Genomic DNA, 22,880 nt, shown 5'->3' on the forward strand with positions numbered 1-22,880 from the left:
TAATGCAAATACACACGGGTGTAAGTCATGGGAGCCTATTGTAGCATAATGGAGTAGCTCAGATGACTCAGATTGCATCAGAGGAGCAATGCCATGTTTACTACAGAAATAGAAAGCTTGCACGAGTCAGTGATCTTTAGTGCAAAGTAAACTTATTTTTAGATTCGGTCATTAGTTATCCCATTAAATTCAGGAAACAGGTAGTAAACCTGTGATACAATTATAAACAAATCAATTTATACCACCCCACCCCGCACCCCCGACACCGGTAACGGCTACAGCAACTGGCATGTGTTGCTCCCCCCAAAGCTAGTAACCACAAAGCAAGCCACGCTCTGCTGCAGAAACACAGAAACCTTTTATTCCATCCGAGCCAGGCTTCTGCGGGGGAAAATCCCGTTTCCTAGGACGACTCCGCTCGGCCAGCCCCGCCCCGCGCCCCGCCGCAGGGATGCTCGGCGGCGCGGGGTCAGGGCCGGGCGGGACGGCCGGGGGGCGGGCGGGCAGGTGGCGGCGGGGCGGGGCGAGCGCGGCGCCGCCCCCGGGCCCCATTGGCGCCGCCGGCGGGGCCGCGCCGGACCGCCCGCCGCACACAAAGTGTGGGTGCCCGGCGGCGGCGGCGGCGTCGGGGCCATGCAGAGCTGCGGGCGCTGGTGGGGGCGGCTGGCGGCCTGCGGGACGCGGCGGCACCTGCGGGCGGCGGCGGGGGGTCAGCGGCGCTGGGGCGGCGGCGAGGCGGCGCGGTGCATCGAGCAGCTCCTGCCGCGCCACGATGACTTCTCCCGGCGGCACATCGGGCCGCGGCCGCGGGAGAAGCAGGAGATGCTGCGAGCCGTCGGGGTGCAGGTGGGTGCCCGCGGCGCGCCGCGCCGTGCGGGACGGAGGGGGCGGTGCGGCCGGTCCCCGTCCCGGCGCGGGCTGTGGCGGCCCGCGGGGAGCTAACAGTGCCGTGCCGTCGCCTCTTTGCAGAGCGTCGAGGAGCTGATGGATAAAACCATCCCGGCCAGCATCCGTCTGCGGAGGCCGCTGAGGATGGATGACCACGTCTGTAAGTGACCGCATGGCCCGGGCTGCTCCCGGACACCCCGCCTCCCCCAGCTCCGCGCTGCTCCCTCCGGTCCAGCCCCGCCTGCCCTTCCCGTGGCTCCTTCCGGCCGCCGGCGCCCGCGGTGGGGGCCTTGGGGTGCGCCCCGCCCCCCTCCCCCCCAGCCCCCCCCGCGGAGTTTCCCTGCTGAAACGCGGAGCCGGTAGCGCGCCCCGCCGAAGTGAAGTGCGGGGTGAATGAATAAGCGTAGCGGCACCGGCACTTGCACCTTCACTCGGTAGGGAGTTCGTCCCGGCGGCTGTGTTTCTTGCTCTCGTGATGGAAGTCGGTAGGAAAACGTGTCCGGCAGACGGGGGCTGCCCCAGCACCGTGGTAACAGTGCCTTCACTTTATCCCAAGGGTCTGATAGGGAGGGAAAAGTTTGGCTAAAAATCGTCCTCCGGAGTGTGAGCTGTAGTTCAGACAGAACGCTGTCTTTTGTTGGCTCTTAGTTTCTGCAGGATGTCTTCTCTCCCTCCCCTCAATAATAACCTGCATATTCTAATTTGCAAAACCTGTGCCTCCAGTATAATGGTTACACATTTAGAATTTAACTGATTGCGGGAGGTGGGTATACTGCAGGAATACAAAACCTCTGAGCTAGTAATTGTGGCACCACGATAGTTCCGCAAATTGCTGTAGAAAGCTTGAGGTTTTAGATATTAAAATTTTTAAAAGTTAGCACTCACAGCACAGAATTTCTGTCTGCCTAACTGCGATTTTGATAAGATGTCCATGAGCACCATGCTGGAAATCCCGAGAGTGAAAGAAACGCCTAAAAATGCACCTAGGTCAGCGCTTCCACCGAAAGTAACAAAGCTCGGTGGGCCGTTCAGTTGGTGGAGGCAGTTACACCAGCATTAACTTAACATTTGTGTCAAGATGCGTTGCCTGATTTGTAGAATATGTGATCCTTCTCACTGGGTTTTTTTTTATTGCTCATCTATGCGCTGTAATTTAAGTGTAAACTTCAGGCCTGCAGCTCCGGTGAGGTTCCTGGCCAGTTCAATCTGGTTACTCCAAGATGACATCACACGTGAGAGGCAGCGCCACAATGAACAGCTGGCAAAACTAGAGCCTGAAAAGATGCAATACGGAGAGATACCATATTGACTGAAAGTTTCTACTTTAAACTGTTTTATTAGTGCAGTGGTATTTTATTATTTATTTTTAACTTCCTATTGTATTAGAACGGGGAAGAGGAGGGGGGTAGAGAAGTGGAATTTGATTGCCTTCTCCTGTCTGTGTAACTGCTGAAAGTATTGCTTGGCATATTTTCCTGTAATTAATGTATTTTGATCAAGGTACTCCCTGACTGGTGAGTGATTTTTCACTTACCTGCAAATAAAATAACTTTAGATTATTATATTTTTAGATCTGTAGAAGGGGTTAAATGTAGAATGTCACTAATAACTACTTCTTCAAAACTTCTTTTTTTTTTATTTAGTGTATTACACCCTTATGAAGTTTTACATTATAAAACACACATAAAAGTGATACAGTACAGCTGGGCATTAAAATAATTGTACATTATTGAAAACTAAACCAGTGATGTCAACATAAGTAAAAATCTTGGTGCAGTTTTATGTGTTCTTGTGCTGGTTTGCGTAACAGTTTTAAAGGGGATGTTGCCTACATTGTTATGCATTAGTTTATGTTCTGTTGTATACAAGTTCTCACTGTGCAGCAGGACCTCACTAGCTAAGAGTGTATTTAGTTCACTGGCATTTTGCTCCACTTGCTATGCTGTTCTTGTTCTCTTAGAGTAAACTTTGAAAGAATGTGACTGTGATGCAGTCTCACATTGCACAGCATGCAGCAGTGAGTTTTCAAAAGAGATGCTTGCATGAGGTACAGGAAACTCAGCTGCACACTACTGCTTTTTCTTCTGCAGCCAGTGTGATGAACAAACTGTCTTCTGTAATTTAATGTGTAGATTTTTGTAGTTTTCCACTGCATTGGTAGCAGAAAACTCTACAGCTTATAAAAGGAAAGTTAAAAGCCTTGGCTTAAAGCTGTGCAACTTCATATTGAACATCTTGTACCTAGGACACTGTAGTCTGAGTAAAACTTGCTTCCTTCTTAATGTACAATTAGAAAGAACACTGTCTTTCCAATCACCAGTGTGGAGTTTCTTATGTGAGTATGGTATATTATTTCTCTATCATACCCCTTGTATTAAAGGGAAATAGCAAAACTGGGAAAGTGTCATGAGAACTGTATTCTGTTCTAAACATGTTCTTTTTATTTGTATGAAGACAGTTTTGCTCCCACTACCCCCCAAACTCATACATACAATGAGAGAGCAGGGCAAGGCAATTCAAAACATGTTGTTCAGCTTTAGCATTTATAACATTTCTAATGCAACAGTTCCTAGTGGTTTAAATACACACTCCAACTTTCTTGTATAACTTAAATTACAAAACATAGTCATAGTGACTCCACAGGCTGGAGTGCAGCTGAACAAATCAGCTGTACTTGAGATACTCCTTTGTATCAGGAAATGCAGTTGAGCTTGCACTGGAGTCTCATTGAAATCTCAATGAAGTCTCATTGTAATCAATGCTTACAGCTAGAATTAGATAATTTTTTTTAGATAGAAATTAGATAGTTTTTTTTCCAAGAAAGCCATCCACACACCATAAACAATACATCTAGGTGAGTATCATAGCTCTCTGCAGTTGTATTTGTGGCTGTGTTTTTTTTTTGTTTTTTTTTTTTTAACTTCTCTAGCTTCGCGTCTCATCTCAGGCATGGACATTTGACAGGTATGAATGTCTCAAATTCTGATTAGGTATGGCAGTAGGAAAGATTGCTCTGCATTACAGACCCTTCCCGTGGTAATGTAACAAGTTGTCTAAAAGAAAATCTATCAGCTGTGTGTATGCAATAGAAGTAAAAAAAAAAAAATCCTCCTGCAGACACAGCTTATATTAAAGAGCTCAAAAATAAACCCCCAGATATATAGTAGAAGCACAATCTTTTTGTATACATGTTGCTTTTCCTAGACATTTTAGCACAGCCCTACTCTTCAGTGGAAGGATTAAGGTTCATGACTTCCATGAAAGACAGGATATCTTGAGAAAGAAAGCCTCCAGCCTTAACTGGGCATTTGTTTTGCTTATGTATGAATGAAAAATCCATTCTGGTAAACACTAAGCTTTGCTGGCACAAGTGCATCTATGGTAGAAATGCTTTCCAAATATTTATTAGTGCTCCTGTATTGGTTGGTCTTGTCTTGTACAGACATAGTCGGTGATGGAGGAGACAAGGAATGTAGTTTGTGCTAAGAGGTTTCTGAAATGAGTGGCTTCCTTGGGTATGTAATATGACAGAAGTATGTGTCCCTTTTCTGACCAAGAAAAAAGCCGTTCAAAAAGTGACTGCTGCCATGAGCCCACTGACAGTGTCATAAAACCACCTGAGTATGCCACTGAAAGCTAATAAGGGTGAAACAGCAAAATGCCTGGTCTCCAGTAAACAGAAGGTTGCAGTCTGGTACCTCAGCTGGTTCTGGAAGGGGGGCTTTTTTAGCCAGCTTTTTCTGCTTGCGTAGTTAAGGGAAAACGTTTTTTTTTTTTTTTTTTGGCATGTAACTTGCGTTCTGGCAACATTTACAACAAGGCTAGATATCTGTTTGATACCTAATTGTGATCAGCTGGTATTACAGAGCTTTTTTCCCACTTGAACAATCAGCTTTTCTCCAGGTATTGAAGGTGCTTTAGCACGTACGTATGTCATTGATTGACCCATTTGAAGTAAAAAATCAGATCATCTTATATAAGAGTAATCTTTCATTTGTCCCTGCAAATCTACTGTCTGTATCAGTAATAGTTATCCCTGCAATGCTGCTATTGTATGTCTATCTTTATTTAATGGATAGGCTTTGTACATGTTTTATGTATTTCTTTTTTGCTCAGAATTTTATTTAAAAAATGAACCTAAAAATTCATCCATAATTTTTTTCCCCAAAAATATTCCCAGTTACTTTCTCAAAGTTTAGAATTTATGAATATTAGTTTGTAAAATCCGTGCAAAAAACTAATCGGATCTCTAGTCTAAACATTTTAAAAAGTGATACTGCTCAGAAGCAGTCATATTGTAAGACAGACTATTTGTGCCTTCAAATGTAACTGCTCATGCAGTTAAATCTACTTTAACTATGATATTGTATTTAAAATGCTGCTTAAAAATTAATTCTGGATGAGTTTATAATCACCTCCTAATGTTAGTCAGATTTTTAGGGCTGATGTCATTTCAGATTCCCTGCTGCTGGAGTTCACACTGTATCGTTTAGATGGCTATAGTAGAGGTAACTGGTCCTCCAGAGCACTGCCACAAGCAGTGCAGCAATCTGCATTACTATCACTGGTGCTTTGCTCCACACATTTGGCTCTTCACAGCACTTTAGGGCTGCTGCTCCTCTTTCCAAAGGCAGCAGGCCTTGGGGCTAGGGCAGAGAAAGGCAGGCATGTTGCTGGCTCTCAGCCCATGCACATTTTCTGCTCCTTGTGGCATCCTTTGGTTGCCTCTGTTGCCCAGGCAAGCTGGATGAGTGCAGGTGGCCTGAGTGAAAGGAGGAGCAACAGATGGTGTTGGCCTTCCACCCATCTCTTGGGAAGTTGCCGATTGCGCTAAGTACCTGAACAGGCAGTTTTCTTGGGCTGTCTCCTGCAGTGTTATTACATGTCTGACAGTGCTTTGAAACTGTTTTGCTTCAATGTAGTGTGATTATTTTTTTCCAAACAGAGATAAAATTAATTGCTAAAGCAAGAGAAATAAATTAATCCGCTTTTTCTTACATCAGCTGAAGATCTTGCTTCCTTGGTTTCAGAAGCTAGATTATTTTCTTTTAGAACCTGACATAATGTGAACAAAACTGTATCAAATGGTCTCATCCCTTTTGTGGTGTAAGTTTTAAGTTGTATAACTCTAACTTTTAAGCTGTATAACTGTTCCTTCTGTCTTAATGTCTGTCTCTCTCTCTTTTTTGGGTGCCATATTATTTTGCAGGTATCTCACAAGTTCAAGGCAAATCTACTGTCCTAACTACAGAAACGGTAGCAGAAGTAACAGTATTGCCATTTTATAATCTGACATTTTACTCCCTCTTACTTTTTTTTGTGATTTATTTTGTCTTTTCTACCTGCGGGTGTAGCAGTCATGAAGTGTTCTTACAGAACTACTGCTGGGATCCTCAGTGAATTTTCTCCACAGGTCTAAGATAACAGTACTGCAAGATCAGTGAACTTTATGCTGTGTACTGTCTTTATCATATTATCTCATTAGTTGATGAGGAGAATAAAGATCAACTGCAGTGACTTAGCTGGCAATTTTATTTTTTGCTGAACAAGGTTCTTAAAGAATTTATAGTATACACCCAATAAAATGAAGAGCAGATACAGGCATTTCTAAGACCATGCAGTCTTAGAAAAATGGAAACAAACAGCTGAATGTGATGGGCAGTTTCCAAAGATTTCTTAAACATAGTCATTTTTTTCTGTTTTATTTCTCCATTTTGGATATAGCTTTATTTGACCTGTTGTTGGGGAGAATTTCAAAAACAAGAATCAGTAACTCAACATCTTGCAGGCTCTGTTTTTTCAACTATATGTATTGACATTTGCCAGAATCCTAGTTGTTGTATGTTTTAGCTTTAAATAAATAAATATTTACAAGAATATACTGTTTCCACTACATATGCTCCACGGTATATCCTTTATACAGCACAAAATGTCTCTGTAATTTTCTAGGTTTGGTGACACTCTTGTTGACCAAACTGGAAACTTAGCAATTGCATTTTGAATTGGAAAATGAATTTTTAAGCATACATAAGATCACACTTGTCGTTAGCATTCTTCTGCCTTTATACTAGCATTAGTTATTTACAGAATGACCAATAAAGTGTTAGACCCCTTTCACAAATAACATTATGGGAGTATACTTCTAAAAGGTAGGCTTGATGGTTTGGGAAATACAGCTACTGACAGAGACACAGGAGCGTGTTGAGACTGTGGAGATCTCCAGCCCCTGCCCAGAGCAGGCTCAGCCATGGGCTCAGACCTGGCTGCTGGGAGCCTCACCCAGTTGGAACACGAAACCACCAAGGATGGAGCCCCAGCCCTGCTGCTGGGCTGTCCTCATGGGGGAAAAGGCTTCTCCCTGTCTCCAGCCTGAGCCTCTCATGTTTCAGCTTGTGCTGCTTCCTCTTGCCCTCCTGCCAGGCACTGCTGTGGAGAGCCTGGCTCTCACAACCCCTCTTGTTGGTGCTCAGGATGCTGTTAGGAATGGTTTACCTTGCTCTCCAGTCTTTGGACCCCAACATATCTGTTAATTTCCCTCACCCTTGTCTACGTCAGTTTTGTTTGAATTCAGAACCCTACCAGTGTACAGCAAACACGGAACTGGTGAAAATTACTTCGTCGTAAATCTACATGGATTTGTGTTTGATCTTAGGTAAGCCAGGCTGTACAGACAAACCGGGGGCTATTGGCTTCCGTTACTCAGGAGTGCAGCTCCTTATCAGCTGTCTTCCTAAAGACATGCTGTGAGGAACTGCTTCAAGGCATACGGGAAGGAGTGTTCATCCCAGTTCTTTTCAGAGAGGCATACCAAATGTGGGAGATGATATATATTCGAGATGAACTGCTGTGGTTGCCGTCGTAGTGACAAAAGGAGCAGGGAAGGGTAAAACAGGAGTGGAGGGGGTGTGCTCTCCAGCACCTCACCACCCTGATTAAAACTAGTACTGTAACTGTCTTCACAGGTAGCTCATAATAATTTAGTAATTAGAAAGGTATTCAGTGTTGGGATCTATCAGTGTAGCTCTTCTAGGTGGGATGTGGTTCAACTCTTAAGCTTAATTGCTCCCTAAACTGCTTAACAGTCTCACTAGGCTTTTTGCTTTGTGCCTTGGATCAGTCTGGAAACTGGTTTATTTCAGAGCCTCTAGCACAAATTCAGTGTCTTCATGTGCTAATTGTTAGCTATATTGGCTGAGAAATGACTGTCTAGAAGAAACCTCTAGTTAGGCAAACAAAGGAGATGCTATTTAGCACATAGTGCAGTATTTGTGGTATGTGTTTACTACAGAAATCACAGTCAATGCAGTTTTGTGTGTGACAGAGGGCTAGTTCGGAAGCTGAATGGTAGCCTTCAACTGCATTTGGATTTAAGCAAATTCATTACAGTTTTCAAAAAATCATTGGTGGTTGAATTCTGCAAGAATACAGCCCTCCCTCTCAAATGGCACCCTAACTGTCTGTCATCAAACTTTTGTTTTGCAAGTGGTGGAGGAAGATCTCTACAGTGTTAGAACTCTCACATAAAATGAGTACACCTGTCTGGAATAAACTGTGGAAGGAGTATTTGGGAGTGGAGCTGCTCAGTATACTCTGCCATGGGCATTGCAGATTTCAAGTATAACAAACACGACTCTTGAGTCTCCAGGAAAAAAATGCAGTTTACTGAAGAAAAAGAAATTAGTCTTTATACATGAGATCTAATAGTAGCACTGAGTAAAAGGCAGAGCAGAAATGAACTTTGAAGTGAGAACTGAACGTCAGTAAAAAAATAACTTTGCGGAAGGTACAATGTGACTGTGGAGGAAATTAATTGAAAACCAGATTTTTTAAAAAATTAATATTTCTACATGGAATGCAATAGTAGCACTTTGAGTAACAGGAAGAGGAGAGGTGAGTTCTGAAACCAGAGCTAAAGTTACAATATCCCTGTTTATGGCTGCAGGAAAAATTAATTTGAAACCTAGCAAATTATTTGCCACCAAATTCCAGAGCATTAACTGTTTTGACTTGATCTCTCTTGCTGGAGTACAGAGTGAAATTCACAGAGTGGTAATAGGTTTTGAGACATCCAGGGCCTAAGCTATTGTGCTTTCGGGATTTGTAGCCTTATATTCCAGTCTGCTTTTCAAGTTGCAATGAAGAATAAACGGAACTTGATGCAACTGCCCCAGTTGTGCAGTTTCTGAAATCAGACTGGAGGGAAAAAAATCAAAAAAGATCTGCTCCCCTCACCAAGGAGAGTTGGTGTCCAATTCCATCCAGGTCTTCTAGGCTGGGCAGACCTATCTCTCTGTGTGATTTTAAGACAGCCTCCTGACTGTCCTTCTGCATCCTCAGGTACTAAATATTATGTAAATCTTAACCTTTGCAGACGTTGGGTGGCATTATTCATTGACCAGTAGGAGCAAGTTGACTGATCGTGATTTTTGCACAGAGAAGTGTGTAGAAACAAGACCAAAGACCAAACTATAGTTGGGGGAGGGAGGGAGGGAGGGAGGGAAGGAGGGCAAATGCTTTCCATCTGACCACTTCAAAAGCATTCTGTTGTAGTCTTCCTAGACTAGATTGGCAGACTCACTTGAAAGTTAATCTTAAATGGAATTTCATAAGCTAGAAATACTGTATTCACACTTATTTTTTTTAATTAACTGGTGAAGCGTACTGAAATTGAATTAAAAGAACTTCCATTTTATCAGCTACGTAGGGAAAAGGCAAGAAAATAAAAATGGAGAAATTACTCCTGGGTGCTTGGTGTGCACATATGGCTCTGTTAGAAACACTAAATCATAGTTATGAATGGCTGTGGCTTCATCCAGTGCTGATTCTGCAAGGCTTAGCTAATAAGAGGTGCCTTCTGAGGTATTTTTTAATGCACGTGCAAGAGACCCAGAATGTACAGTGCATTAGCACAAAAGGAGTGCCATAAGCTGTTTGCCTACAACTGTTTCTCATGCTCTCGTTCCACATTGGTTGAAACACTGTTATTCAGTTCTTGCATTTTCTAGAATTTTGGCAGAATTTAAACTTTCCCAGAATATTTCACCAGCTTATTATTTTATCTTTACTCTTCTTGGTTTGTGCTTTATTCTGGTACTGTTTATACTTGCACCACCAATGTTGCATTTTTTTTATACAGGTACAAAGCATTTCGGTTAAAAACTGTTGGCATTATATGCAGCTGTAATTTTCTGACATAATTTCTTTTCAATTAGGTGAAAATGAAATCCTTGAAACTCTATACAATATTGCAAGCAAGAACAAGATATGGAGGTCTTATATAGGCATGGGTTATTACAACTGCTCAGTGCCTCAGCCCATTGCACGGAATTTGTTGGAGAATGCAGGATGGTAATGTACCACATTTTCTTTTTAGATGCATATGTATAACTATATGTTTGAAGTTTGCTTACAGATCAGTGTAGACAAATACGCTGCAAACCTATTTTTTTTGACTAGAACTTTCATATAGGCTTTCATATATTGGATACTGATGTGTATCCTACTGTGGAGCAACTGTGTTTTTCATGCGGAAGCTAGAGAGGAAAAAGAATATTTTTGACTTTGGAAGATGTCTTTTCTGTAAAATATTTCATTGATTGACTTCTACTCACAGTTTGTATTTATTATTAAATAAAACAAGAATGTTTGCTTGCTTTCAGGAAGCATACATACTTGACTCCTAAACTAAAGCAGTTCTTTCCTAACTTCTGCCTAAATTTAAACCTGCTCCCTCCTCCGCTGGTGTGTGAAATTTTGGGTAGAAGTGGTTGAATAGTATACAATACTCTGATTATGGTTTTCTTACAAGGAAGTAAGAAGCCTTACAAGGAAGGAAGAAGAAAATGCAAAAGGATTTTCTCTTGGTATTCCTTTCTTGAGCTTCTTTTTTAAACCAGAGACCTTCAAGAGTTTAAAAGTATATCCATAAAGTAGGCTCTTGTCTGAACAAATTATTCACTGGTGCCTGAAAACAGTTAGGCAGCAATACCTGATAATTCATGTTTGAAGAGGCTGAAAATACTGTACTTTGTTCTCATCACCCAGCTGGCGTTTCAGTTGTTTGGGACAAGCAAAAGAATGGTCTGTCTTGACAGACATGAATCTGAATGTTATCGCTCTGTTTTGTTTTTTCTTTCCACTTAAATGTAAAAAGACAAATAATGCATTGATTTATAACTTAAGAACAGCATTAAGTAATAGTCGGGTTTTGTCTTTGGTGGGCTTTTCCTGACAAAGGCACTCAGATTTAATTATAAATACTCATTTAGCATTGACATTTCTCTTAAAGAACTGTAACTTAGAAATGATGCAACAGAAAAACTACATTTAATGCAGAGTCTCACTTTCCAATGGACTAAATGCCACTGATACCCTGCATTGTCTCATTTGGTTTAGAAGTTCTCTGCTCTCTAGTCGGTGACATCTTTTCCTTTTTGTACTGTATTAAAATAATAACTGTCATCTTTATTAGTAACTAATTTTTATTTTAATAAAAGCAGTATTTAAAGGTTATAGATTTATATATATATAAATAAAGAAAACACACCTCCCCCCGCAACTAAAGTCATATTGGTCCATGGCTGGAAAGTGCCTGGTGGGAAAGGGCCTGGGGGTGCTGGTCGGCAGCCGGCTGGGCATGAGCCAGCAGTGTGCCCAGGTGGCCAAGGAGGCCAGCAGCACCCTGGCTTGTGTCAGGAGCAGTGTGGCCAGCAGGGCAAGGGAAGGGACTGTCCCCCTGCACTGGGCACTGGTGAGGCTGCACCTCGAACCCTGTGTTCAGGTTTGGGCCCCTCACTGCAGGAGGGACGTAGAGGGGCTGCAGCGTGTCCAGGGAAGGGCAGCGGGGCTGGGGAAGGGTCTGGAGCACAAGTCTTCTGAAGAGGGGCTGAGGAAACTGGGGTTGTTTAGTCTGGAGGAGACTCAGGGGCGACCTCGTTGCTGTCTACAACTACCTGAGTGGAAGCTGTAGGCAGGTAGTGGTAGGTCTCTTCTCCCAGGTAACAAGGGAGAGGACAAGAGGAAACAGCCTCAAGTTGCACCAGGGGAGGTTTATATTGGATATTAGGAGAAATTTCTTCATTGAAAGGGTGGTCAAGCATTGGAACAGGCTGCCCAGGGAAGTAAGGAAATCACCATTCCTGGAGATGTTTTAAAAACCTGTAGGTGCGGTGCTTAGGGACATGGTTTAGTGGTGTACTTGGCAGTCCTGCGTTAATGGTTGCACTTGATGATCTCAAAGGCCTTTTCCAGCCTAAATGGTTCTATGATTCTGTGCTATATTTTTTGTACTTTGGGTTGCCATAAATGGGTCTGTGTATCTGTGGACCACCAAACTATGTATTTTCAGGCTTGTCTGCTCTATTTGCATCTCAAACTTTTGAACTGATGGAAAATTTGCACTGTTTGGACTCAAGGCATCTATGCAGTACGTGTATACAAAGGTTTATTTGGCCTTATCCCCACTCATTTGCAACATACACAGTCTTAATATGCCAGTACAGTGCTGCAAAGCAAATGATCAGTCACTAGAGGCAAAAATAAAAAGTTAAAAAGTAAGTGGATCAAAATGAACTACATATTTTAAATCCTAAAAAACTGTGCTGTTGATGAAACAGCTGGGAGAGTCTATCCAGAAATCTGTTCTTGGAGTGTCCAGTAAGGTCAAACCAAATGTCTAAAAGCTACGCTTCTGGATGGCTAAAGTGATGGCTAGAGTGTTTGTTGGAGAGAGAGTGTATATGTGTGTGTTTGTGTGGAAAAGCAATTTTACAGACTTCATGGAAGCTGTTTAAGACATCAAACCTCTCCTTACATCTCCTTGCATCTACTGAGTGTGTAACACTTTCCATGCTAACACATTGCAGCACCAAGGGAAATGCTCTAAGCACAGGCTTACTGCTTCTAACCAATTCTGCGTCTCTTACATGACCTGTAGTTTCTCATTGCTTGGCATTCATTAGAGCAAGGGACTTGCTAGGAGGAGGCAGGAAACAAAGGGATATATTTCAGTAGGGAGCTCTTTAGAACAAAATATATTCTTGGCTGAAAATGAGACTACTGACCTACACTGCATTCCTTAGAAGATTGCCACTGAAGTCTTTCCAAATCTCAGATTCTGTTAAGAAAATACTCAACACTGTTGGAGTTTCAGAAATTTTCGAGGCATTTGGACAATGGTCTATAATATTTCTCTTCACAATGAAAGCTTAATAACTTAATTGCTATGAGATAAAACTGTCTGATCAAAACCACACTTATAAATGCCTGGGAAGTCAGCATTCAGGAATTTCTTGTACTGGTAGCTTTAGAAAAGCATAGGTGTCCTTTTCTTTTAAGCGTGAATCCCATTTTAACTACTTCTGTATTCATGGAAGAAGTTATTTCAAAACACTTGGGGTAGATGTTTTTCAGATAACTTTTTATCCAAAGAACACTTTCACTGAAAGTTAGAGAAAAAGCAGAGAAATTTCTGTTGTGGACCTGAAGTGTCGCAGTTAAAATTCCAGTCCCCTATGTGAGGTATTTGACTTAGTAGCAGAAGGTAGAAGAAAAGTATCCCTTATATTTGATACTTTATTTCCTTTTGATCCTGGTTACTGACTTGCTTGATCCTAGCTACCTGTGACTAACATGAGGTGGAAGTCTTAGAAGTATTTTCCATCACTTACCAGTTGATATTAGCAAAAATAGTAGCCTGTTTTTTCCGAACAAATGCCATGCTAATATGTATCTTACTTTATCCTTAGAACACCTCAACTCTAAAATGCCCGCAGAACAGTTGTCATTCTGACCGCCGGTGTGGATGTATAGTCCTTATACTGCTGTACCCTACATTAAGATACTCATTAAATTTTTTTACACCCATTGTGCTAAGCTCTTTCCCTAGTAGCATACCAAATTAATGCTGTGCCCTGCCATGAACGTAAATGAATAACTGCTGTCAGATGTATGAATTATCTTTTTTCTGTGGGTCATGCATGTTGCTTTAAATTCTGCTAGTGGTGTGTCCTTACTTCAAGTTCTTTTCATCTTACTAATTGTCAGATCTCAGAAAGGATACTCTGTATAACTGGAAATCCAAATCAATTCTAGCTCTGCCATTGCATGAGATTAGTCTTGCAGATGTTTAAAACTGCAAGAACATAATTTGTAACAAGGTGAAAGTATTACATTGATTATGAGTACATTAACTTCCCAGACATTCAGTCAAAGTACAGAAAAAATCACTAAGGAAAATGTATGGAGAATTGTTTTGCTAGAACTTACTGTATATTAAGAGATAAATTAGGCTTAGGAATTAGACCTTATTGACTATACCTACAAAGAGTAACCAAGAACTAGCTCATTGAATATTGCTTGATAATGGAGTTTTCTGAATCGTTCTGTGCAAGCAAGAGCTAACTTTAGTATGAAGAAGATATAACTGTTAATCTTGCAGTTAATATGTAGTCTGTTTGTTCCTAAACCTAGAACAAACCCAACTTCCAAGCACAAAAGTTTCTGCTCTTTCATCAGCCAGGTCTTCTGATGAGTGGCCTAGCTGTTGGCTGAAAGCATGCTTCCTACATACTTCTTCCTTTGATGCCAGATTTTCTCTTAAAACCTTCATCGGCATCTTGAAGTCAGTATACATACAAGTATTTTTGAGAGTAGAGAGGGGCAAAAGGTGAAGCACTGAACTGAAGCAAAGAGTTATGCCACTTACAACCAAACTCCCGAAGGTCAGGCACTGGCTCAAGAAACATGCCACAAACTTCTCATGGAAGGGGTTTCTTTCGTATCATGACTGTCTGGCTGAATTAGCTTGGGAGTAGAAGTACTGCAGAAGTACTTTTGGTCAGAACATATGCTGACTGGAGATCATATTTTCCTCCAGTTTGATTGAACAAGAGGCAATTTGTAGTTGTGTTCCTTGCCACGATGGTAGTTCTTCCTATTCATTTTAGTCAGTGGTACTGGACTTTAATTATGTGCAGAATAGCCATTTGGACAAACCTAAGCAGAGGAGGGGGGTTTTGAATGAGAGATGGTTTAGAGTGCTTTTTAGAAATTTGATTTATGTAGAAGTTTTCTTTTAAAATTACTTTTACTTTTAAAGAGTTTACTGCTGAATGACTTTAAAAAGTCACATAACGTGTAGTATAGATTCAGCAGAGCTCAGAGTTTAAAGCAGATTAAAGCCAGCTATTTTATTTGAAGAAATTGTGCAGAAGTAGAATTATTATATTAAAAGATTAAATGCTTAGACAGTGCCAAACAACCTCCACCCCCCCCCAAAAAAAGTGTTTAATTAAACATTTTTATGTTATAAAAGGTGTCTTCACATGTACATCTGTTAAACTGTAAACTTTAATTTGTGGTGATAATGGAATTAAAGATTTTTTGGTTGAATTTTTTTCATCTTTTCCAAAATTGGTTGATTTTGCTTCAACTGCTTTTACCACTCAATAGCAACACAGAATCACAAAGCGTCATTAATTCTGTTCTGCAGTATAGCATACTATCCCAGCTATGTGGAGTAGCATTAAGGTTATTCAAGGCAACTATCAAATTAGCAGCTACTTAGTGGAAGTTTAAGCATAATTTATTTATTTATTTTACTCAATATTAAAACTTCATTTAAAAAATAATTTGAGTGTAAACTGAGTAGAAATACTTTTTTAATAGGTTTCTGGGTAGCTGATTTGAGTTGTCTGCTTTGAAGCATTCATTGCAAAGTCTATCTCTAATTATAGAAGATAAAATCTTAGGAAAAGGGGTTCCCATCAAGTAGGGAGTTGTGAGCATTACTCACATCTCAAGAAAGATGCTTTGTCTTTGAGAACAAAATAGAGAAGACCACATGAACAGCTAAATCTTTAATGTCCTTTGGCAAAATTGGCAGCAAAGTTGAATGTGGAGTATTACTTCTCTACTACTGATTTTTTTTTTCTACCTTTCTTGTTTTGTGTTAGTCCCTAATTAGCAGTGGTTTAATGAAACAATGTTTTTGTTGAAATGAACAATAAAGCCAGTATACTCAACTTTAATTACAGTCTCAGTTCTGTTAACTTACTATTCTGGCAAGCTCTAACCAATGATTCTTCATTTTATTTTTCTTCTCTTGCACTGAGTAATATTTCTCTAATGTATTTCAATTAATCTTAATGCTTTAATTCTTACTGGTCTACTTTTTGTTCCTCCTTCAAGTTATAATGCAAAAAAAGACCTTTAGCTGAAATAAAATGAGAAATAAGATTGTTAACTTCAAGTACAGAAGAGTTTCTTTTATTAAGCAAGAAAACTTACTGTTCATGCAAAGGAGTTGGGAATGACTCTTTTTATTGGTGAGAACTGAGTGGGCAGGGGGACCATTCAGGATACAAATCTTTATACTCCCAGACAGAAGGTTTACTTGACAAACTGAAAACTGGGTTTAGTAGCCATGGAGAAAAATTACTCCTGAGATGAGCAATGTTGCATACAGCCCAGGACATGGTCTCACTTATGAACTATGCAGTCAGGTATATGTTCATAAATAGTTTAGTGTTAGACTTGGCTAAGAAGCAGTTAAAAAACCTCGGTGTTTGGTGAAATTATCAATATTTATCTGATTTGATATATATCTATTGCTTTCTGTCACTGAATAGTATATGTGAAATATTTGAGCAGATACATCATTTAAATAGACGGTAAATACATTAGCATCATATATTACACTTTGAGTTCACTTATTGAGTATATACTTCTTTCTAGCTCTTCCGTTCTCTTCTTCACGACTTTTTTCCTACCTTCTGTCTTGCATTACTATTTTATTGCTCCTCCCATCTTCCTGTATACTGCAGCTTGTTCTTTAAAAATCTTTGTAGCTTGCCTTCTATTGACTTTAGATGACTGGAGCTTTCACATACTTCAGTCTCTCTTTATAAAGGCTATACCTTCACCCATAAGCATTTTTCAAAAGTCTTGGGCTTTCTACCACCCGTTCAGGAAACAAACTGTTGTTTTCTTCCACTACTAGAAAAAAGAGGCCACAAAGATTCCCACTTATCACTTGTTTCTTGGCCACTACTCTGGATTCAAACTGGCATAAAGTCTGTCCTGAACCACTGTGGAATCCAGTACCCAAATTTCCAGCCATAAGAAGACAATCTGATCTTTATTCTTGCCTTTCATCCCAGGACCTGTGCTGCTTTGTTTTTCATGACTGTATAATGGAGTGTTTCACTTATATTGTTGCCTTTTCTGAGGAATTACTCCCATAGCCTCTGCTGTTTTGTTCTCCAAATGACAACAGATAGAACTCCCATCAGTCTCCTTTCCTTTCAATAACATATATGGAAGGATATATATATATATATATATATGAAGGAGCTGCATATTGCTGAGCTTGATCCTGTGAAATGCCAAGTGCCTTTCCTCCCATAGGAGAGCAGAAGATTTGCAAGTAAAGGGCTTCAGAAACAGGATTCAAAGATAATGGCAATACTTAGACGTGGCTGAACTAAGCAGTATGGTTTAGATACTGTGACTTGATTAAATTCTCCCACACAGCACCTACTTCCCCTCTTCCCTTCCCCAAGATGCACTCACACCTCTGTTTTAGAAGTAATTTCTCTTTTCAAAATGGAGAAATAGAATTCTCCTGTAAAAAGCCAAGTCAACACCAGAAAAGAAAATATTTTCAGGCTTTCAGGACAGTAATAAATCACAGCTATCTAAAAATAACTGTTTTCTAACAAACTTTCATTCTAGTGAATTATGCTTTACAATTTATTTTTCCTACGACATAGTTTAGTTACGTATTGGCATAATTCTGTTACACATTTATTTTCTTAGACACAAACTCAGAATTAATTTCTTACAGGGTTACCCAGTATACTCCTTACCAGCCTGAGGTCTCCCAGGGAAGGCTGGAGAGCCTGCTAAATTACCAGACTATGGTGTGCGATATCACAGGAATGGATGTGGCTAACGCATCGTTGCTGGATGAGGGGACAGCTGCTGCAGAAGCCATGCAATTATGTCACAGGTACTGTGTTTAAATGTATGGTTAAATCACAGCAGAAAGGAATTTTAGAGTTTCAAGGGTGTCTTTACTGTGTAGGTATGGTTAGGTGAGTGGATTGCAGTTGAGTGTGGTCTTTTCACTGTGAACAGATCACAGACCAGCTATAGCCCATGTTGTTAAGCCCCCAGAGAAGTTCCCAGTGTTGATGTGAATGTTAACTCAGACGTCTATGCCCTTAACAAACCTAAGGACCTAGAGAGCAGAGGACAGTCTAGAGCAAGAAAGACTTACCCTTGGTGAAGGAGGGTCAGGTTAGAGAATAGTTAAACAAACCTAGTCATCGGCCCTGATGTGACGCATCTATGAGTGCTGAGGGAGCTGTCTGATGTCATTGCAAGGCCACCCTTGGTAGTCTCTGAACAATCATGGCAACTGAGAGAGGTGCCTCAGCACTGGAGAAAAGCAAATATCACTCCTGTCTTCAGGAAGGGCAGGAATAAGGATGCAGGGAACTACTAGCTGGTTAGCTTCACCTTGATCCCTGAAAGATGATGGAACCAACTGCTAGTCCTGGAAACCATTTCCAGGCATGTGAAGGACAAGAAGGTGATCAGAAGTGACCAGCATGGATTCACGCAGGGGAAGTCATGCTTGACCAACCTGATAACTTTATACAGTTAGATGTAAATTAAAGGCTTGGGTAGGTGAAGGAGGAGCAGTGGGTATTGTTGCCCTTGAGAGTCTCCCTTAAATCATCACACAGAAGCTGAAAAAGTGTGGGCTGAATGAGGTGGGTTGAAAATGGCTGAATGGCTGGGCCCAGAGGGTTGTGGTCTGTGACGTGAAGTCTAGTGGGATGCCACTTATTAATGGCATAACCCAAGGCAACACTGGCTCCTATTAATGATATGGATGATGGGGCAGAGTGTATCCTCAGCAAGCTTACCGATGACAGAAAACTAGGGGGATCAGCCGGTACACCAGAGGGTTGTGCTGACATGCAGAGGGACCTCGACAGGCTGGAGAAATGGGCTGACAGGAACCTCATGAAGCTCAGCAAGGGGAAGTGCAAAGTCCTGCGCCTGAGGAAGAACCCCAGGCATATGCGGTACATGCTGGGGGCCGGCAGGCTGGAAAGCAGCTTTGCAGAGAAGGCCTTTGGGGGTCCTGGGGGACACCAAGTTGAACATGAGCTGGCAGTGTGCCCTAGTAAGAGCAAAGAAGGCAAACGGTACCCTGGGCTGTGTTAAGCAAAGCTTCTCCAACGAGCTAAGGGAGGTGATCCCTGCCCTCTCCTTGCCCTGGTGAGGCCACACTTGAGCGCTGTGTCCAGTTCTGGGCTCCACAGTACAAGAGAAACAAGGACCTACTGGAGAGAGGCTGATCGCCCTGACTGTGGTACCAGCCCAGCTGCTGGCATCCAGACACACACCTGCTCCAGCTGCTACCACCACAGACACATGGGCCCCTATGGCTGAGGCACTGCTCCAATTGCTGGCACTGAAATCCACTTACCCTGGTCACTCCAGTTGTTGCATAGTGGACATGTGGATCCTCTGTGGTCTACATCCAGTTCCTGGCACCCAGGCAGCCATATACATCCACTCCCACTCCTGGAATACAAAGTCCCTTCAGCCATGGAAGGAATCAGAAAGGATTAACAAGACCAGAGGACAGACTGCACTAGTGGGATGGAAGCACATCATCCAGCAACTGTGTACATATATGGCTGGCTCTGTTTACCCCCTTACCCTTCTATTTTCTTACACTTGTTTCTTCCAGAATCACTTAGCTGTATCCCTTTCCCCCTAAATATCCATAATAAGCCCTTGAAATCCCCTAATGCTCTTCCCCTGCATCCCATAATGTTTCCCTCCTGGGGGGTGCCCAGATAGTGTGTTTGCATGAATTAATTAGAGTTCCCACCTGCCTTGGGGCCTCTGTGCTCCTCTGTGCTTGTGGAGATGGCTTTCTGATGGGCTGGTACCTCCTGTCACGGGCCTTGTGAGCATCAGGGACCGCAAGTTATTTGGGCTCGCCCACCTGCCATTGCCTCTCCGTGGGGGTGCGGAGGAGCTTTATTGCATAACCTAACATTCAGTGTCCTGAATCTCTTGTGTCCATGAACACTGAAGATGTGAATTGTTTTTTCCCCACTAGCGGTTAAAAGGAGCTTTAAAAAACAGTGAAGTACATCAGCCTAAGCTGCTAAAAGTGAAACTTACTGGTGATTCCAAATTTACTTTCATGTATCTGTATTGTAGGGGCATTTGAAAGGGATCTGCAAATCAAATGAAAACTGAGAGATGTTTGAAGGTTGCTGTAGGACTGTGTATCAGGAAGATTACACAGCAGAGTTATGTTGTAACTATTCAGTTGTTCAAAGCATCAGTTGGACATAAAATCATGTTTACCATAGAAAACAAGGCAATTTTTTTAGTCTTTATTTTGTTACTTTGATGGCTCATATTTGGTTATCTACAGCAATACTGAAAATCTATATAAAAGACCACAGTTGTATTCCTTTAAAAGAATACGTGTGTATGGAGGCATTTCCTGCAAATTCTTAAGTTGACTCCTTGTTCTGTTTCATAGTCTGTTTTAATTTTTGTCACATACGAATCCCATTAAATGTCTGATTTTAACTTTCTTATTTTAAATGGACCAGAACCTTCATTCAATCTTACACATAATTTGGTTATAATAACCAATATTTACAACTGCCTTTTAAGTTAAGAAGTCTCACACTTAGAAAACCAATTAATTTTATTTCCATGGAAAACAATATTCTTGATATCTAAGCCTTCTGTTTTTTGTTTTCTTTTTTACAGGCACAACAAAAGAAGGAAGTTCTATGTAGATGCTCGATGCCACCCTCAGACTATAGCAGTGGTTCAAACTAGAGCAAAGTAATGTTCTTCTCCATTTTTTATTACCATATCTTTTCACTTACATTGAATCATTTTTCATTTGTGCCTCTTCATCATGTACCTAACATTTCTGGAATATAGGGTTATGCCTTCTTTGCAAAATAGAAGTAGAAATCTGTTAATGATTGGCGTTTCTTTTGCTTTTCCATTCAAATACAACTGCAGAGTAACTGAAGATGTTTAAAAAGAGACTAAATACCTGATAAAAAGAAAATATTTACTTTTCTCCTTAAGTTGTTTGCACAGATATGTACATTTAAATATTGAATTCAGTCTGGTCTTTTTTTTTTAACTAGGAAGTTAATTACCCTTGACAGGAAAACACCTTTTAATGAAAGCTAAATTCATTTACTTTAGAGTTTAAAGTAACCATCTTCTAAAAATATGACTTGGTTCTCGAAGTTAAACATGGTAAAACAGCAAAATCTCGATATCAGGTAGTTTATGCATCCTCTGCTCTGCTTTCATCCACATTTCTGGTGATGATAGAAAGTGCAGTTATTCTTTAGCACTATATACAATGACACAAATCTTTCTCAATGTTTAGCACTGCGAATCAGGTTGACCTCTCTGGATGTTAAAGAAAAAATACATATATATGTCAATGAAGGCGTCATATTAAGCATCACTCCAAGGCAAGAATTGGTTTGAATGTGTTGTCTTCTGCATGTTTTTGTTTTCCAGTTATACTGGTGTTATTACGGAGCTCAGATTACCCCATGAGATGGATTTCAGTGGAAAGGATGTCAGTGGAGTATTATTTCAGTATCCGGACACTGAAGGGAAGGTGGAAGACTTCTCTGAACTTGTTGAAAGAGCTCATCAGAACGGGGTAAAGTAAATTTTATTGGTCTGACAGATTTCAATCTGATGCATCAAACAGCCACCTTCACAAAAACTGTTACATGAGACTCCATCTGAAGTATTACTCTTCATCTCCATGCAATTGATAACCATTACAACTGTTGCGCCTCAGCTCTGTGCAAGCAATATAGAACTGTTTGAAGCTGTACCTTCTTCAAACTTTGATCCCATGCTAACACCGTTCCTTCAGAAAAGAGGCTGATTGCTCTGTGCACTTCTGTTCCTAGGCTCTCGCCTGCTGCGCTACTGATCTTCTGGCTCTCTGTATTCTGAAGCCTCCTGGAGAGTTTGGGGTAGATGTTGTCCTTGGTAACTCCCAGAGATTTGGCGTTCCACTTTGCTACGGGGGACCCCATGCAGCATTCTTTGCTGTCAAGGAAAATCTAGTGAGAATGATGCCAGGCAGAATGGTGGGCGTTACAAGGTAAAGGCTCCCTTCCCCCTTAGTTTCTTCAGGGAAATTGAAATAAAACACATCATGACCATCTTGTGCAGACTTTATGAATAACAGGTGACCATGGTGTTGTACTGAACACCTTGAAAACTTGGAGGAAAAAAGCAGCCTTCAATTTTTAGGGAGCAAGCTTAAAATACTGCACGCGTGCGGAATGAAGCTGTGAACTGCCTGTAGTGCTTGATGCAATGTGGGATGAAAAGATAACTGAAACAGCAGAAAGGGGTTAATTGTGATGGCATGAGGCTTTGCAAACTAACTTACTCTGCTTACTCTGTACTGTTGTACCTTTTTGTCTGACATCCAGTCATTAAAAACATAAACGGGAAGAAGAAAATTCAATGAACCTGTCAGATAATCAAGAAGGAACTTGATCTAGTTCACACTGTAATCAAGCTTAAACAAAGCAGAGAAGTCATGTGCAAAAACTTAGCTTTAATCCTTGTTATGGGTGACATGTTTTGAATTTTGATAAGAAGTCTAACTGGGAGTAGTAGAAATGCAAAGTAATTGTCACTGGAAAGACTGCATACCTTTGGCACAGAAGCTAGTCAGAAGTACTTCAGTAACCAAAATAACTAATGACATTAACAGTTATAAATAAGCTTGGAAGTATTTAATTTGTGTAGTAATATTCCTTCAAATATATTTTTTAGTCATCTTGCTTATCCTAAACGTATCTTTAGGCTTTACTCATAGCTCTAAAATCTGTTCCCCAATTCAGATTTTGGTCTGAAGTCTGTTACAGTCTTTT

At 41.1% G+C, this 22,880-nt stretch overlaps 1 protein-coding gene across 1 annotated transcript in view; it reads left to right on the forward strand.

Moving 5' to 3' along the window:
- The first annotated feature begins 592 nt into the window (after positions 1–592).
- The window catches only part of GLDC (glycine decarboxylase), a 52,151-nt gene continuing 29,863 nt past the window's right edge, over positions 593–22,880 (forward strand). Inside the window, exons 1-7 of the mRNA XM_056325138.1 lie at positions 593–846; positions 970–1,048; positions 10,101–10,236; positions 17,735–17,899; positions 20,710–20,787; positions 21,493–21,640; positions 21,900–22,096. Coding sequence (XP_056181113.1) covers positions 634–846; positions 970–1,048; positions 10,101–10,236; positions 17,735–17,899; positions 20,710–20,787; positions 21,493–21,640; positions 21,900–22,096 — 1,016 coding nt within the window. The 5' untranslated portion in view covers positions 593–633. The remainder of the gene's footprint in view (positions 847–969; positions 1,049–10,100; positions 10,237–17,734; positions 17,900–20,709; positions 20,788–21,492; positions 21,641–21,899; positions 22,097–22,880) is intronic.

The sequence above is a fragment of the Falco biarmicus genome, chromosome Z (assembly GCF_023638135.1).
Source record: "Falco biarmicus isolate bFalBia1 chromosome Z, bFalBia1.pri, whole genome shotgun sequence".
NCBI classification, from domain to species: domain Eukaryota; kingdom Metazoa; phylum Chordata; class Aves; order Falconiformes; family Falconidae; genus Falco; species Falco biarmicus.